This window comes from Dromaius novaehollandiae, chromosome 1 (genome assembly GCF_036370855.1).
Source record: "Dromaius novaehollandiae isolate bDroNov1 chromosome 1, bDroNov1.hap1, whole genome shotgun sequence".
In the NCBI taxonomy this organism is placed as follows: domain Eukaryota; kingdom Metazoa; phylum Chordata; class Aves; order Casuariiformes; family Dromaiidae; genus Dromaius; species Dromaius novaehollandiae.
Genome location: NC_088098.1, coordinates 218,966,100 through 218,983,466, shown reverse-complemented (window position 1 = coordinate 218,983,466; position 17,367 = coordinate 218,966,100). Strand labels below are relative to the sequence as shown.

Below are 17,367 nucleotides of genomic sequence, written 5' to 3'. Positions count from 1 at the left end.
GTGTGGAAAGCACCCGTCTCCCAGGCAAACGGTTCAGCCACCAGGGCCTGACTGTACCTGAGGCGGGACAGAGACGGCCCTGGGGACCCCCTTGACTCGGCTGTGCAGATAGGTTCCGTCAAAGGTTTTCAGTTCCCCGCTCCCAGGCTGAGGACAGAGGTCGAAGGCAGAGCAGGCTGGTGGCAACTCAACTCTGCAACGGCTGTTGCACAGCACTCCGCGGGCAAAACAGCCAAAGAGGTCCTGGTGCCCGTAAAGGAAGAGGCAGGCACAAGGAGCTGAGGCGGTTGCTCCCCAGCCCCGTTCAATAGACCCCACTGCCCTCTTCACGCTACGACTGAGCCCAGAAGTCCTGACATCCAACGCTTTCCCTTCTCCGCACATGTGTGTGCTAACCTGTGAACCCCACACGCCTGCCAGAGCCTGGGCAGGGCCTGGACTGTGAACCAGAGCTTTCCTAGCCATCGCCACTTCACTGCCTGCACAGCAACCTGCTGCTGTGGCAGTCACGGGCAAGAAGTCCTTGGGGCGAGAGGACAAGAACGGCTCTGAGAGACACGAGGGACCACGTCCTACCAACGCGTTGCAGAGACGCCTGAGCAGTACCTAGGTTGCAGGTGGCCTCCAAAGCCCCAGACACAGGCAACCACAAAGAAGCTCTGAGCAAGCTGATGGTGACGGGCAGGGGCAGCATCGTGCAAAAACCGGCATGAGAAGGCATCCCCAGCCACAGAATGGGTGCTGGCTCCCACTGAAAGAGAAGGAGAAATCACAAGAAAGAGAGGGAGATGCTGGTGGGCAGAGGGATGACACAGTGCTGACCGCTTACTGGTAAGACCTGCTCCCCAGTGACCCAGGCCCAGCCTTCCCCACCCCAGACACGCGAGGGACATACACTGGCAAGGCCATTCCCAGAGAAGGAGACCCTGCAGTGTCGGAGAGCGTCTGGGACAACCATAATGTCAGCACTTTAGCTCGTGTTCTGCATCTGACCCTGATGCAGACCGACTGGAGGACCCAAACATTTGGTACTCGAAGGCCTGTACTGAGCGACACTAGGACACTCCTCGTGCTCTTCTCGTCCGGGCTTCCCTTACCAGCCAGGCCCTGCTCCTAGGGACCGGTGCTCTCCAGGTGCTCCTCTGCTGTTCAGCCTTCTTCCTTTGCAGGATGCTGCTGCGAGAGAGGGGGTTCCTGGAAGGGCACAGGGAACAGACTGGGACAGACTAGAAGGAATGTCATACTCTGCTTCCTCCATCTCTAAAATCACCTGATTAGTGCCAACATTGTTCCCAGGTGAGCAGTGAGGGAACAAGCAGTTTTCCAAATGAGAGGGCTGGGAGATCTCTGAGGTTAGCAGCTCCGAGCAGCTGGATCTTCTGCAGTGTGTGAGTGTTCAGAGACCTCCTCTTGTTTCTCCACCTGCACTTCAGCTCAGCCAGACTTAGGGAGACTATGGTTCTTTGAGAATAGAAGTACTGGAAAATATCCATTTTTTAAATGTTTCTAAGCTTTATACTCTTCTTTCCTTTATTCCTCCAGGATTTCCCAAATGGGACAATGTCTCTGCAGCTGCAGTCTATGAACAAACGGCAGCAAAAATTCTTTTAAAGAGCACAGTCTCATGTTCTTACCCCGGACAAGCCAGGCTCAGAAAAGAGGCACAAGAATCTCTCCAATAGCAAAAAACTTTCACACTAGATTTTCTCATACTTGCAGTCCTTTACAAGATGATGTTTTTGCTGGTGATGTGTCTGGAAAACCCATCCTTCAGAGGCATTACTTCTCCAGACAAGAGGCAATTTTTAAATTCTAGGTTTGTTCCTAGCCACAATTAACAACAGAAATATCAATCAGCCAAATAAAACCTGCTTCCTAACAGAGGCACAAAAAGTTAAATATACCAGTACTCATCTAAGCCAGCTGACTGTACGTTGCCATCTAATTATACACCACTTGTTTGAGAGAGAAGACACCACATCATATAGAGAGACGGTGCTTCTAAAGCGAAGCTTATAGCTAGGACAGTTTAAACAGCCCTACCGAACGTGTGCGTGGCTGAAGGCATCAGGGCGGTTGGGGCACACGGGTCACGTAGACAAAAAAGCAGAAATGCACCAGTCACGTGTATAAGCTCTGTGTAGGTGTGTCTGCACACAAACAGCTTAGGAAACAACCTCACCTCTGTCTCTAGAAAAGGATCATTAAAATATGAAAACAGAAAAGGAAAACGGTGATCGGAGAAGACTGGATCAACATCAGTTCTATGAGTTTTAACAATAGCTGTGTGTCACTAGACTCAATTTTTTATAAGGCAGTAAATCATAGTTAGTTTAGACTACGAATGGCCTCTGCCTGGTCAGAGCTAACACGCAGAACCTAGGACAGTGCGGAGCAGACGAGTGCTGTCGTACAGAGGAGCCGGGAGAGGGGGGAGCACTCCGCATCTCCCCACTGCGGAAGGCAATTTCATGACGTGGAACGGGGGCAGAGGAGGTGGGAAGTGCCCGAGCAACATCTGCAGGCAGGCAGAGATCAGGTGGGTTAGGCAGACCCCAGGCAACGCGGAGGCACGTCGGAGAGACCTGGCCAAGCCCCGGGGAGGGGCGGCACGAGGGCAAGCGGCAGCTCAGTGTGAAAACAAGCAAGAGCTGCCATTTGCAGGGAACCTGCGCTCCCCTCAGCAAGGGGAAGGGACGGGACAGGCGTCCCCACGGGCAGTGCCCTGGAGAGCTCTGCTCGCGGTGGGCGCAGACACCGGGGTGTTCAGGGCCTCAGGAAGGGGTCACCCGCTGCCGACCTGCTGCTCGGTGACGCAGCCCCGCAGTGACCGCACAGCAGAAGCCACCGCAGCTCCCCGAGGTGCTGCAGAGGCAGCGAGCCAGAACACGGCCTGGAAGGAAATCTCTGGACGTGGAAAGCACCTGGAACTGAGACCGTAACCTGAGAGGCTGCAAGTGAGAAGGGGCGGCTGCAGCTCTGCGATCTGGTCAGGGACCTTGCGGGGGGAGGACAGAACCAGCTCCAAACTACTAGAATATTTTGGGGTCACATGCGAAGAGTCCGAAGCAGGCCAGCTGGCAGCGGGATGCTTCCTCTCTGCACAGCGTTCCGTGACAAGACCCTCACCACGCTTTCCAGGTTTCCCTCCTCCGGACTGGGCTGGCAGGGGCACTGCCTGATGGCTCGTTCAGCGCCCGCCCGCGCTGCCCCTTCTCCTGCAGCTCTGCCAGCCAGCCCTGACGCTGCTCCAGCTGCAGGGAGAGGAAGCAGCGTCCTGCAGTCTGAGCAGCACGGTCTCAACCTGCCGCCAAGCTGCGGCTCACGCCAGTCTGCATAACCCCACTGGAGGCTCCGGTCCCAGCGCCCCAGTCTCGCTTGCAGTCGTCTTGCAGTACGCAGAGCCAGTCCAGTCAGTTCACTGGTCCCACCTGTCCTCCCCTTGTGAGAAATGGGGCAACCTGAAGGACCGTCATAGCAAAAGCAGCATTTTGCTTCCATTCATCTTTACAGCGACCTCTTCCCCTCTCCATCATGTCATTGCACACAAGCAGCAGTCATTTCCCACAGGTGCAGGAAATCTCCCAGGAATTTTCAGGCTTACCACGTACAGGCAGTACTTCAATTCTGCACCTGCCAGAAGCTCCTCGTATGCTGCGCGTGCACCCGGACGCTATGAGCGGAGGAAGGAAGACGGCCACGCACAAAAAGCAGCTGCACAGAGACGGACTGCGGCAGCAAAGCTTTCTAGGGAATCTGAACAAACTAACTGCTCTCCCCCATCCAGGGGGGATATATATTTGTTCAAGCTTTTATATTCAGGGACATACGTGTTTCTTTCCCCACTTAGCGAGTGGATTCCACCATGAGAAAAGATTAAATGTCTTAACTTCACTCAAAGCAGCCACCTGAAAGCAGCTACATCTCACTGTTGACTTAGAAGGGAGTTGCTTTACAAATAGTTGAGAACCATACGCCTGAGGAAAAACGCTGAAGATACGGAGAGACTGTGCACAGCAGACACCAACTTTGAAGAAAACAATTTCAATCCTCTCTGCACTTCAGGGAAAATAGGTGGTCTAGTATTAAGTCAAAACTTAGAGACAGGTTGGCCAAGGCAGACTTGGAGACTCCAGCCTGAAGAACAGGAGAGTCACTGTGAATTCAAAAATCTGACTGGGGAATTATCTCTGCTATTAGTCTGAGCAGAACTCTTGGTAAACGTATCTAGACTTGCTGTCTGATCTGCTGCTGAAAAGTTAATCTTCCTGTGGAAGGCCCTATGATGTCTGTTACAGCAAATTTCCTATGGTAAATCAGGGAGAATGCTTTACTGAAGCGTGTTCAGGGGTTGTGACATCTGGATCTAGTCCAGAAGAAGCTAACAACTTGTGCTGTTTCAGAGCTGAGGAGAAGCTAGAAATTCAGAAGCACCCACTCAGCACATGCCATGCCTGAAGAAGTTATTAGCTCTGAAACCTGCTGCTCAGAGCCCTGCTGACAGCAGCTACGGAATGACGAGGGAAAGAGGGGAACAGTGTGGCTAGAACGTAGTGGACTCGCTACGATAAAGTGCAACAATAAGACCAGGCAAACGGGACGTGCTGGCCTCCCCAAGAGAAGCTGTTGCCGTTCCCTAGCAGGCTGACTGCTGGCAGCCCGGGCACAGCAGTGCCAGTGGGGGAAGATGCGCTGGTGCCAGGCGCACTGCACAGCACCGGGGACCGGCCCTACCCTCTGGGAGCACGTGGCTCCCGTCCCGATGTCAGCGCCGGCGTTCTGCTAGGGCTGCACCGCGCCGCTCAGCTCAGAGATGAGGAGCTGCCTGCGGTGGGTGGTCTCGCTCAGGAGCGCAGAAAGGATCTCCTCGGTGATCGGGACCAGCAAGGGGCCTGGCAGCGCAGAGAGCAGGCACTGGTGCACGGCCACACAGCAAGAAAGGAAAAACAGGGAACTGCGCTGACAACGAAGTGCTGCTGACACCGACTCCTGGGGGAACCCCCACTCAAGCCCTCCTGCCCCTTCCCTTGAGATTAGTCTCCACTCCAGTGTCTTTATTCCTCCCAGCCCTTGTGGGACCTGCTGCTCATCCCCCATGATTTTCACTCCCTCCAACCTCTACTTTGTCTCGCACAAGGCCCGTAAGTCGACCTTGCAGGGCTCCCATCCTCCACGTGCCTCTCACTTCCTCACCAATCTCTTCTTGAGTGCTACTGCAGTCTACAAAGAGCAGCCGGTTGCAAGTGATGATGTCGGAGGGCACCTCTTTGATACGCTCTGCCCAGGCGCGAAGCTGTGTGACCCTCCGAACGTAATCCTCAGCCGGCCAGGCCTTCACCAGCCGCAGCTCCGCGGAACTCCAGCTGCGTGCGGAGCTGTGCATCTCTGCCACCTGCTCACGCTCCTTGCAGATCTCTTGGATCCCATTTATTGCTGCCTGCCGGGACAGCGTGTGGAGCTCAGTCAGGCCCAGGAAACTGTCGCAGCACAGTGCCAGCCTCTCTCACTGGCCTTCCAAACACCTATATTCAGGGTGACAGTTGACCACGCAGCCTCATCAGAAGGAGAGGCATTCTTCATTGCAGGCCCTCCCCAGTGGTGCAGCACGTAGCAGTGAGCGGCCTCGAAGCTTGCTAAGAAAACCCCTGTGATGCTGAGAACTCACGCTCCAGAACGCACGGCTCACTCCAGCACCCACCGCATGCACAGACTGCCTGTCTGCATCTGGACGAGACACACAGCTGGCTTCCTTTACAAGGCACGGACAGGATTTTGGGACGATCCAGGGACAGGAAAGCTTGCTATGGCCAAACTGCAACAAACAGGCTGGGGTCCTCCTGCAGCAAGGGGTGAATAAACTTTGCAAAAGGGCCAGAGGAGGCAAGGGAACGCACACTGAGGTTCAGGGCAATGCTTCTTCTACAGACGACAGCAATATCCACAAGCCTCTCTTAAGATCAGACTCCACTTTATGGGGCTTTCCCAAAATTTCACAGCCTAACTACACAGAGGGGAATGGCTGACTGCAGGAGCTGGAGACACCGAAGAACCTCAGACTGACTCCGCTGTGGGTCTGTCACTGCCACTCCTAGCAACCACATCACGCAGGAAGCAGACCCACCACTGGAAGAGATGGCAGTGGCATATCAACAAGTGACGATCTGGATATACCTGATATAACAGGAGTGGGTACGCAGAAGGAGGTATAGGAAGCTCTAGAAAGGCTACCAAAAGGCTGTTCTGGAGACCTGTGTCAGTCTCTTTTGTGGCTCTGTCCCAGAGAGAAGAGTGCTCCCATATCTGCTGACATGCTAACACGCAGCAGGAAGGTCTTGAGCCACAACCCCGGCTTTCACACTCACCTCCAGCAAAGCCCGCAGCTGATCAAAGGCGTCTTGGATGCTGTTGTCCGTGTACAGGTCCTGGGACAGCCGGTCCCACGATGGCAGTGGATAGCGGCTCCTCACCTGGGGTCCAGTCACCTTCAGCCTTCCAGTAGCCTTCAAGTCTGGATGAAGAACTAGCTGTGGCTCCTGGTCACATAATACCTCAGTAGATGGACTCCAGGGCAGTTCACTGGGGGACTGAAATTCCAGATTTTCAACATTTCTTTTATTTGCTTTCCTAAGACCTGTGCAAAAGTTAGAAACAGACACAAAGAAGCTTCAACAGGCACCTGCAGCAAGGTCAGGAGCAGGCACTTTCCTTCAGTGCTAGTGAGCAAAGGAAATGTCCCTTCTTCCTCTGGTTTAATATCCACCCTCAAATAAAACCCACCGTGCCCGGGACTGCTTCTGCCAGCAAGGAGAGAGCAGAGGCGAGGAAGAGCACTAGCACAGTGCACTAGATGCAGGGGTACGTGCTACCTGCCACTCCCCTACGTTTCTCCTCAGGATGCTTTCGGTCTCCACAACTCCGCTCAGGATGGGTCTCCTGGTTCTTTCCCCTACGCTGGGTCACCTACAGGCAAAGCAGAGTTAGGAGTTTGCAGGTGCTTGAAGAAAAGCATTGCTCATGGATTACTTTTCCTGAGGTATTATCCCTCTCCAGCGTAAGGAATTGCACAACAGCAACTGCTCCTTTTCAGGCAAAGCCATATAGACCCATTCGTGCTGCAAGGCACGATTACCCCCTCTGCACACTCCCCAGCCAGGGAAAGCAATGACCTGCACCCTTCCTCAAGAACCCTATCTCCGTTCCCACACCACCCCTGGCACCTTGTTGGAAGCAAAGATCTTTCTCAGGTCTTTCCAGAGACACTGCACGTAAATGGCAACTGTTCCAACTCCTGAGCACTGCGTTACCACTGCCTGATCTCCAGCGCTGCGATGCTGGTGGAACAGTGGAAGACGACTGACATAAGAATCAATTCGGCTTTTGTCTGAGGACATTTGCACGGGACATGCCACGGGACAAGGAATCTCTACTAATATAAGTGCAACCGGCGTAGCAAAGAGGGGTAACAAACAGCCTGAGGCAGAGATGCTAACCTGCAAGACGGATTCCACCACAAAAGCCAGAGCTTTCCGAGAGGGATGGGGGACCAGCCGGCTGTCAGCATCGGACACCAGGAGTGCTCCGAGAACAGCCTTCCGCCTGACGCCTTCTGCCTGTACGGGAGAGAAGGCACCGACAAGGCTGGAAGAGAGCAATAAATGGTTCTACGGGGAAGCTTCCCTGTGGGACCGGTGTGGAGGGTGACCCTGAAACTCCCAGCAGGGGAAGGAGGAACCTGCAAGGTGCCACAGGCACACGGTGAGGTTCCGGGTGGGTGAGGTATCCCTCAGCCCTGCGGACGCTGCACAGCCCTGCTCCACAGCGTAACATTTCTAAGAAGCCGAGCTAAAAGGCAAAGAAGCCCTGCAAAGATGAACACTCAGAGAAGTACTGGGTTCACTGCCAGCAGGGCTGGTAGAGTCTCTGGGCTGAGCTGGATGCGATAAGGCGATGGGACCAGTTGACAAGATGAGCCCAAGGTCCCTACGACTTAAAATTCTGCGACCGGCAAACGGCAGAGCTCCAACTCCCTCCTCACCCGCAAGACGTTGCTGACAAATGCTGTGATCTCCGCCCGCACAACGGAAACCAAGTTCCGGCAGATCAGGAAGTCTGACAGCTTTGCCGAGGCACCCGGACGCTGCAGCCGGGACGCAGCTCGCTGCTCGCAGGTGTCAGCTCGCCCCTGCCCAGACACCAAACACAGCAGGACTGAAGTCGGTCACTCCAGTCATCATTTGGGGCGAGGAGAGGAACAAAAAGCATCCTAAGAGAAATCCCCCTCCCCCCTTAAATCAACCCCATGCTGCTGAAGAGACCAAAGGGATTAGGGCTCTTTCTCCCATGTCTGGGGAAAGAAAAGGATTTGGAGACAATGGAGCGTAGTTTGCTAAATAACTCTTTTCTTAAAAATATTAAGAACATTGGATGCAGAGCCCAGAGATCTGCAGCACCAAATCTCACTCTTGAATTTCTGATTCCTTACATCAGAGGAAAGGAGAAGCCTAGGATCTTTATAGCTGTCAGGACAGGGACCACAGGGGAGAACGCAAAGGTCACCGCAGGGCTCCAGCCCGCACTCACTAACTCAGGTATGGACGAACAGAGGGCAACGAATCTCCTGAGCAGGCTTTGGGCACGGCTGTTCTCTTGCATTAGTTTCAGCTGCAGCCCGGGAAAGGTGTAGCACGTGGGGTCATCCCGGGGCAGCCAGTGCACCGACCGGAGCTCCTGCAGCAGGCTGGGGGGAGGACAGAACACGTCACACGGCTTCTCACGCCCGGGCACTCCCGCAAGCATTTCAGGAAAGGGACAAGAGCATAAAGCCCTGAAAGGGCTCGGGCACTCCAGAGATGGTTCCCTGCACAGCATCCCGTGGCTAACTGAACTGTGCCCCACGAGGGCCCCACTCCAGAAGGACTGATCCAGGAGAGACACAGACCACGGAGGTTAACAGAGGCGAGAAGGCTGCACCCCGTAAGACCAAAAGCAGCAAGAGGCATAAGGAGAAAGCTCCCCAGGGAGGAGCACAGGCGAGTCTGAAAGCAGGGCATTCACCCATAAGGATGTGGGCCCCGGCTCCCAGCTGAGATCCCAGCGGACGAGAACACAGGGCTGGAAACAGCCCGTCAGCTGGGCTCCGGGTGGAGCGATGCCGCAGCTCACGGTCAGGCTCCGGAAAAGGCAGCGCTGAGACCTGAGCACAGACGCGCAGACACTCACCTGGAGATGTGGAGCGAGGCTGCTGCGAAGCGGGGAACGGCCAGCAGCAGACGGCTGCTCAGGGCTTTTCCACACTGCTGCAGCTGACGGCGCTTCGCCTTCTTCCACCAGCCGCCAGTGACGGACAGCCCAGAACTGAGCGCCAAGCCCTAGCGACACAGTAACAGGAGGAGGGAGCAGCCCGGGCGGCGGGATGAGGAGCCCACCCCATGCAGCAGCTACGCGCTGCCGGCCCGCTGCAGTGGGTCCTTCCCATTCCTTTGCCCGAGCTCCATCCCCGTCTCCTGCCGAAGGGGCCCAGGCACCCTCCTGCAGACACTGTGGAGGGCACGATTCTTTCATAACTTGGCGTCAAAGAGAGAACTTCACACGCATCACTCGCCTAGCAAAGGCTTTGCGCTCAAGGCAGCGCTGGAAGCAGGGGCAGCAGCAGAGCACCGGCCGCGGCATTGCCCCTCGGAGCCACTCCGCTAGCGTCGCGGCCTTGGCTCCGTCTTCGGGGCGCACGTGCAGCGCTCCGAACGGCGAGAAGACGTAGTGCCGAGGTCCTGCCTCGTGCCGGGGAGCCACCGCCACACCGTAGGGTCTGCCGGGCGAGACGCAGGCGCAGGACACGCGGGTCCGCAGCACTGCTCTTCCAGGCATGACCAGCCAGCCAGGGAAAAGACTTACACAGCTTCTTGCCAGTGGCGTGTACAAGAGTAAGTTTAAGGATGCAGGCCCCTGACCTGCCTGTGAGAATGTGTGTGGGAGGCAAGTTTCGGAGTGCATGCCCAAAATGCACAGATGTTCTAGTCCGAAAGAACTGCTCTGATCAGCGAGTCTGATCTCCTGCACACAGGCGTTCTGGTATTTTTCAAGGAATTTGAGATTAAAACATCTGTTTTAATTTAGAAAAAAACAAACAAAAGAAGATAAAGTAGAAATAGCAGAAGTGAGCCAGACCTTGACTATATCTAAATGTGCCTGGGAAAATTCTCGTGACACACAGATCGAATGGCAGTGAGCAGACAACATCCACAGTATTACACTCCTTTGCTCATCACAAGAGGGTGGCTGTTGGGCTGGCTTCCCGACCTGTGTTCACTCATAAATGATTCCCCGGAGCTGTTTGGGAGAGTGCTGCTTGGCATAGACCAAACTGTACCAGGGAACAGGTAAAAGTCAAGTAAGGTAGACAGCCGTATTCCTGTGCCTGGTCATGGTTTCTGGTACTGTTTAATGTGTGAGAACAGACGTAGTGTCAAAGCCTGTTTAGCCCAGAACCTACCTCCAGCGCTAGTCAACAGGGGATGCCTAGATAAGCGTATAAAAAGTGGACAAGCACACACTTCTCCCAAATAGCCTCCTGGACCCCAGTGGCTTGTGATTCATTGATTTCCTGAGTCAGAGGTCCTGCATCTATGCTCAGTAGCCCTTGATGGATTATAATTCCGTGGATTTAGGTACCTGCTTTTTGAACTCATGCAAATTTTCAGCACCCACCACATCCTCTGGCGAGGAGTTCTAGATTGTCATCACATTGTATGGACAACTTTCTTCTCTTTGCTTTGAGCCTGAACCCTTCGCCTTCACTTCATTACCCTCACTCCTGTTAGGAGAGGGGGTACACAAGTGATCCCTGCCCACCCTCTGCAGGTCGCTCCTGGTATGTCACCTCTCTCTTGTGGACCCCTGCAGTCGCCCTGTCCAGCTGCAGAGGTGCAGCCGCTCAGCCATCTCACACTGATGCACTGCAGACCCTGAGCCTCCCCCTTGCCCTTCTCTGCTCCTGTGTGAGGTGGGCAACTGGAACTGCAAGTCGTGTTCACAACGTGGATGAGCCAAGGCCTGACACACTGGTATAATGATAGTCTCTGCTTTGACCTCTATTCCTTTCCTAATAATTCCTAACATTTGATTTGCATTTTTTTTCACCTCAGAGCCCAACATCTTAATTGAAAAGTTAGAACTGTTTTTCTCCACATGCATCATCTTTTATTATCCACAATTAATGTTATTGTCCAGGTTACTGGCCAGCCACTCAGTGCCATAAGGCCCTTGAAAAATTCTCTGCAGTCTCACAACACTTTTTTAAATATGTTGGACACAGCATCATCAGCAAATCTTGCTCCCTTTCCAGGTCACAGGAGAATGCACTGGTCCACGCAGGCCACAACAAATCTCCGTGGCTCTTCACTTGAGACCCTCCAGACTTGTCAAAGTTGACCATTTATGCCCACCCTCCATTTCTAATCTTTAACCATGCAAAGAACTTGCTCTGTTATTCCGCATCATCTTAGTTTCTTTAAGATCCTTGTCACTGAATCTTGTAATTCAGATCTTTCTTCAACTGTACTTATTAATTCTATTCTTTGAGCAGCAAACCACTAGTTACCAGAAGTGTCTGCTGGGGGCAACGTTTAGGTAGGCACAGTCAATTTTTCCCAAGTCTCTGCTTCTCACAAAAGTCTCACATGCTTGGAGGCCAGTCAGGGGCAGCTGAGATGAAGCATCGTCTTCTTCCAAGCCCTGCAGGACAGATCCTGTAGCCTTTTTGCCTGTATCGGAAAGTGGGCTGAAATGAAAAAGAGAGGACTGCAGAAAAAACACATTTAAAAAAAGCTACCCTGTGACATGAGATCAAAAGGAGGCAGCAGCACAGACATTCGCTCCTCTTAAGGCCAGAAAAAGTCCTTCAGCTCTGTCACAGAGCAGAGAAACAGGCTCACACAACTGGAAGAGCCTGGAACACCTGGGAAAAAAAAATCTTCTTCCCAATTTTTCGGACACACTTGCAAATGACTACTTAGATTGAGCCGTCTCCCATAGCTGCAGGCATCTGTGCAATAGCTTTTTAGTTACAGTCACTGAGCATCTGCCTCGTGCTCCTCTCTCTGCGGGCTATAGACTGCTCCGTAACTTTTAGGTCCAAAAGCAAAAACCCCAAGATGCAACTACAGTTACTGCACAAAGAGATCTGGAACCTATAGCAGGGGATTTGTTAAAATAAATATCCTCATAATCCCAGGACTTGGACCAGCCCGTAGTAAGGAAAAATGGAGAAAAAAAGTCCTCAGTGACCTCTGCCAATCTGATCCAGGAGAAATTTCTGTCCTGATCCCAAATCTGATCTTATCTTGAGTGCAGCAACAACGAACATTAACCAAGGTCCTGAAATACCTGAGCAGGAGAGCATCAGACCCCATCTACGCCTCACTCCTTCTGTAGCCAGTTACCAATGCCTCAGAGGAAGGCAGGATAAATCTGTAAGCCAAACTGGACATAAAGGATGAAGAAGCCCTTCCTGGTCTCAAGGGTCAAGAAGGGAAAGCCCAGGAGTGTGCGACTATGCTCGTATCACACAGGCAAACAAACTCAACCAACAAATAGCTCCTTTTCGTTTGGTATGCTAGCCAACTCAGACATCCGTGGCTCCCATCACAGGTTTAAACTCTATATGGCAGAACAGCAGATCCTGTACTTAAATCTTTCATAAACTAAGGAACTTAAATTGGTTTAAGATGTGGTTTTATCACTCTCATTTGCCTATGTAGAAAACTATTCCCTCTTGGAGCAAAAGAAGTCTTTCACCTCTTTCCGTAAAGGAAACTCTTCATTATCATGATCATTCTAGCAATCCCTCCTGACAACTGTTTCAATTTAATTTCACCTTTCTGAACAAAGGAATCAAGCTATAAGCAATATTTAGGGATTATCCTACCAGTGCTTTCCACAGTGGTATTAGTCCTCCTCTCCCTTCACTGACGACACCTCACCTAACGGTTCTTAGGATTACATTTGGTTTTTTTCCCCCAGATGCATCATAAACATCTGCTCTGTCATACTGCTACGAGCCAGAGCTCCCAGAACTCCCCCTTTCATCAGTTACAAAAGATGTCTTCCCTGGTTTGCTTAATTCCCATGTCCCTGATTTTTTTTTGTGCTATTACAGTTCATCTTATTCCTGCTAGTCCAGCTTTCAGAATCATCTAAAACATAATGACCTGCTTCTTCCCAGTACTGACAGCACCATCTTTGTCTTCTCTGCAGATTTCAGGAGTCTGTGCCTCATTCTCCTGCTAAATCCCTGCTGAATTTAATCCATCCAATTAAAATAGATTGATCATAACAGGATTATCTAAATAATCTCTGCCAGATCTGGACTGTTGTGTTCAAAAGCCAGCAGTGGACCTTATTGCCATCTCTATTCCAATTTTTATACATTTGGTGTCCACAGCCTGAGGAGCAATAAGGCAGAGAATTTCACCACGTTATCTGAAAGGCCACTCTTCAAATATCCCATCGCAGTGAGCTCTCATCTAGTGATGTCGGTCTGAGCACCACCCTGCTCACAGGGAGAAAAGCTAGAGAAGCTGAGAGGTCAGGGCTGTGGGTAGGCTCTCCATCGCATAGCAACTATTTTTTGATCGCAATCCATAAAAGCAAACCAAAGACTGGGAAAATATGAGGGCCTCCTGCCTCAGTAAGCACACTGGAGCGTCACGGGCTTGTCCATACCGAGAACTGGAGGCAGGAGGCCCAACCCTCCGCTCCAGTGTGCCGAATCAGCTCCGCCGGACCCATATACCTCCGCAGCTCCCGCGAGGACACTGGATCCAGCGACGATGCTATTGCTTGATCTTTTGTTTCCCTCTCCAAGACAGACGGGCCAGGATGTTCTGCGAAGACGGGCCCTGAGCCGCGGAGGAACAGCCTGGCTGAAGGCTCCGACCCCCTGACGCCTACACCCAGCTCCAGGAGAGCCTGAGGAAACGCTTCACCTATAGCCCCTCAGATGTCCAGGTCAGAGACCGAGGCTTGGCTCTTGCGGTATTGCTGGCAGAGGATCTTCAGCAAGGGCAGCAGCTCCTTGCGGCTGCCCAGCTGTTCCTGAAAGGGTCTGAGCAGCTGCAAAACACAAGGCAGGTGCAACCACGACCTTCGGCTGCCTGTCTTCAGTAGCGTCCTACACACGACTATCACCGCAGCTACGAGAGCAGCCAAAAGCAGGAGGTCGGGTCCCCCCGACGCCCGGAGCTGGGCCTCGAGGTGCTGGCGGAGAGCCTGCGCCCAGCCACGTCTCACCGGCTGCGAGCAGACGGCCCTTCCAGCACCTGCGAAAGAGAAGGGCCCGAGTCACAGCCAGAGGCACAAAAAGAGGTCAGGAGTGCGGCCCAAAGCGGGGATGACCCAGGCCTGCCCAGCCGGATGGGGCTGCGGGGCCGGCGAGCCCCGTGCTCTCCCGGGCAGCCAGCAGCGCACGCTCAGAGGTGTAAGAAACGGGGCGAGTGGAGCTCAGCCTGCTCCCTGGCCTCCCCAGAGCATCACTTCCAGTGGTCACCAACAAATCCATCCCCTACAAGTTAGTCCGGTTCCTTAATTAAAGCTTTATCCTTCCAGCTTTAACACCCTGTGGCCGTGAACTCCTCAGCACAGTAATGGGAAAAGCACTTTTCCAGAATTAACGTGACGAGGGAGGTATTCCACGCTGCCGATCGTGCTCCCGGGTGCTGCTAACTCCGCGGAGGCGGCAGGGGCCGGGGACACCCACCGCGGCCCCCCGCCCCGGCACTCCCCGCCCGCGGCCCCCAGGCGCCATTTCAGCTCGGTCCCGGAGCCATGTCGCAGGCACCGCTGCGCCCGGGCCGGCCCCGCTGCGCCCTGACTCGCTGGCGAGGCTTCCCGGAGGGGCCCGGGCCGCCGCGTCACCCCGTGTGACAGCGCTGGCGGCCGCGGGACACCGCCCCCCCCCCCACGGCCCACCTCAGCCGCCGCCGGCCGTTACGGGGCGCCCGGCGGGGAGGGGAGGCCCCGCCCCCCGGCCTATCGCCCGCGAGCTCCGCCCCCGCGCCCCGCCCACAGCCCCTAGCCCCGCCTCCCCGCATGACGCACGGTCGGAGGCCCCGCCCCCAGGCGCGTCGCCCCGCCCCTCGCGGCAGACGAGACGGCTCCTCCCCCCCCCGCCCCAGGCTCCCCGTGCCGAGGCCGGGCCCCAGCCCGCTCCGCTCGGACCCCTCCGTCGCCCCGAGGAAGGGCTCCTCCCAGCCGAGCCGCCGTGCGCGGCCCGTCCCGACACCCCCGGCCAGGCTGGGGACGACGCAGGGGCTCCCCGAAGGTGCCACCCCAGCCCCGTCCCCGGGGAAGGAGGCTGCCCCCTCCCCGGCACACCCCGCAGCAGGGCACTGGGGGAGCAGGAGCTCTGCTCAGCCCCACCACGCATCCACAGCCGGACGTTCGTGACCACTGTTTTATTAGTGCCGGGAAACATTTCCCCGAAATACAACAGCTCCAGCTCCGGAGCACAACAGCCCCGTGCAGCTGTTGCTAAGACGACGGAGAGTTCAGCTGGGAGCTTCTCCTGGCCGGGACCACAGGCACGAGCGTCCTCTCCCTCAATGCCGTCAGTGCCAGCACCAGTCCCAGCCCCAGCCCCACCACAGATGGACTGGATTTGGCCAACGTCAGGAGGCTGCTCTCAATGCAGAGGCACTAGAGAATGCGGACCTGCAAGGTCTGGGCCTGGGGCAGAGAGGAGCTGCTGCTCCAGACTAGGATCACCAACGGCATGTGGAGGCCCAGGTCTTGCTCCAGACTAGGATCACCAACAGCACGTGGAGGCCCAGGTCTTGCTCCAGACTAGGATCACCAACAGCACGTGGAGGCCCAGGTCTTGCTCCAGACTAGGATCACCAACGGCATGTGGAGGCCCAGGTCTTGCTCCAGACTAGGATCACCAACAGCACGTGGAGGCCCAGCTCTTGCTGCAGTGCCCACCAGTTACTTCTCACACTGGTGACACGGGGCCCAGATCCAGCCCGCTGCCATGAGAAGACGGGGCCCAGGAGGTACAGCTGTACTACGTGCCAGCACCTGAGGTCCCCTCTGTGGCTCCACCACTGCCAGAAGCCACCTGCAAGTCAGGCTGGGCCTCAGGGCCCCCGGCGCTGGGGAGGGCAGCCGGGGCCTCCGACACCTCCCTGGCAGGACTGGCGGGTGCCTGGGCCGCACTGGCCTCGTAGGCCGCGACGCGGCGCTGCACAATGGAGGGCATCAGCGCCACGTAGGCGCTCATGAGGCGGTGGTTGGAGTGGACCAGTTTCCCAGCACAGCTGTCCAGGCACATCTCCTGCGGGACAGGGAGGTGTCAACACGGCAGGAGGGTCCTGAGCGGGGGCACGTGCTGCCTCCCCCAGCCCCTCCAGCCCACCCAGTGCTGTGACGCAACGGGGTCAGCAGTGCCGCGAGACCCGCGGCGCTCCAGCCGCCCAGCGCAGGCCCGGCGCCAGGCTCACCTCGGGCCTGGTGAGCACGCGGTAGTTCAGGTTGGAGACGCAGCGCCGGAAGCAGAGCTCAGTCATGCGGTTGTAGACCAGCAGGAAGTCCCGCAGCTGGAACGGCGACAGCGCTGGCACACGCTCCCGCTGCCGAGGCCTGCCGGCACCCCGGCCCCCCGCCGAGCCCCCCAGCACCCCCTCTGCGAAGGCCTCCAGCGCTCCAGGCCCCCCGCCGAGACCCGCAACACCCTGCTTGGCCCCCCACCGAGCCCCGAGGCCCTCTGCCAAGCCCCCCAGTATCCCTGCTCAGACCCCAAGAGCCTCAGGCCCCCCCCCGAGCCCCCCCGTGCTCCCTGCTCAGACCCTTAGTGCCCCAGTCCCCCACCGAGCCCCCCAGTGCTCCCTGCTCAGACCCCTAGTGCCCCAGGCCACCCCACCAAGCTCCCCAGGCCTCCCCACCAAGCCCCCCCCGAGCCCCCCCGTGCTCCCTGCTCAAACCCCTAGTGCCCCAGGCTCCCCACCGAGCCCCCCAACACCCCAGTCCCCCACTGAATCCCCCAGTGCTCCCCGCTAAGATCTCCAGCACCCCAGGGCCCCTGCCGAGCCCCCCACCGCCCTGCTTGACCCCTGCCAAGACCCCCAGCGCCATGCTTAACCCCCCACAGCCCCCCGGACCTCACTAGCGCCCGGGCCCCCGGCCCTGGGCCCCGCTGAGCCCCAAGCCCCCGGCCCCCGCCCGGTCCCGCCCTCACGCTGCGGAGCTGCTGCTGCTGTTCCCCGTGCTGCTCCATGCCCGCACAGGGGCTTCCGGCAGGAGCAATGACGCAACTTCCGCCTCCTACCCGCTCTATCACCTCCGGTCCCTTCAGAGGCACCTTTCCACTTCGGGCCG

At 56.0% G+C, this 17,367-nt stretch overlaps 2 protein-coding genes across 3 annotated transcripts in view; both read right to left on the bottom strand.

Moving 5' to 3' along the window:
• The window catches only part of ILK (integrin linked kinase), a 79,704-nt gene that overhangs the window by 48,972 nt on the left and 13,365 nt on the right, over positions 1 to 17,367 (bottom strand). The window lies entirely within an intron of this gene.
• On the bottom strand, positions 15,435 to 17,349 carry TIMM10B (translocase of inner mitochondrial membrane 10B). The gene is made up of 3 exons (XM_064505351.1): positions 17,228 to 17,349; positions 16,494 to 16,589; positions 15,435 to 16,327 (listed from the first exon to the last, which is right to left on the bottom strand). The coding sequence occupies exons 1-3, from the start codon at positions 17,264 to 17,266 to the stop codon at positions 16,058 to 16,060; spliced, it is 405 nt and encodes a 134-aa protein (XP_064361421.1). The 5' UTR covers positions 17,267 to 17,349; the 3' UTR covers positions 15,435 to 16,057.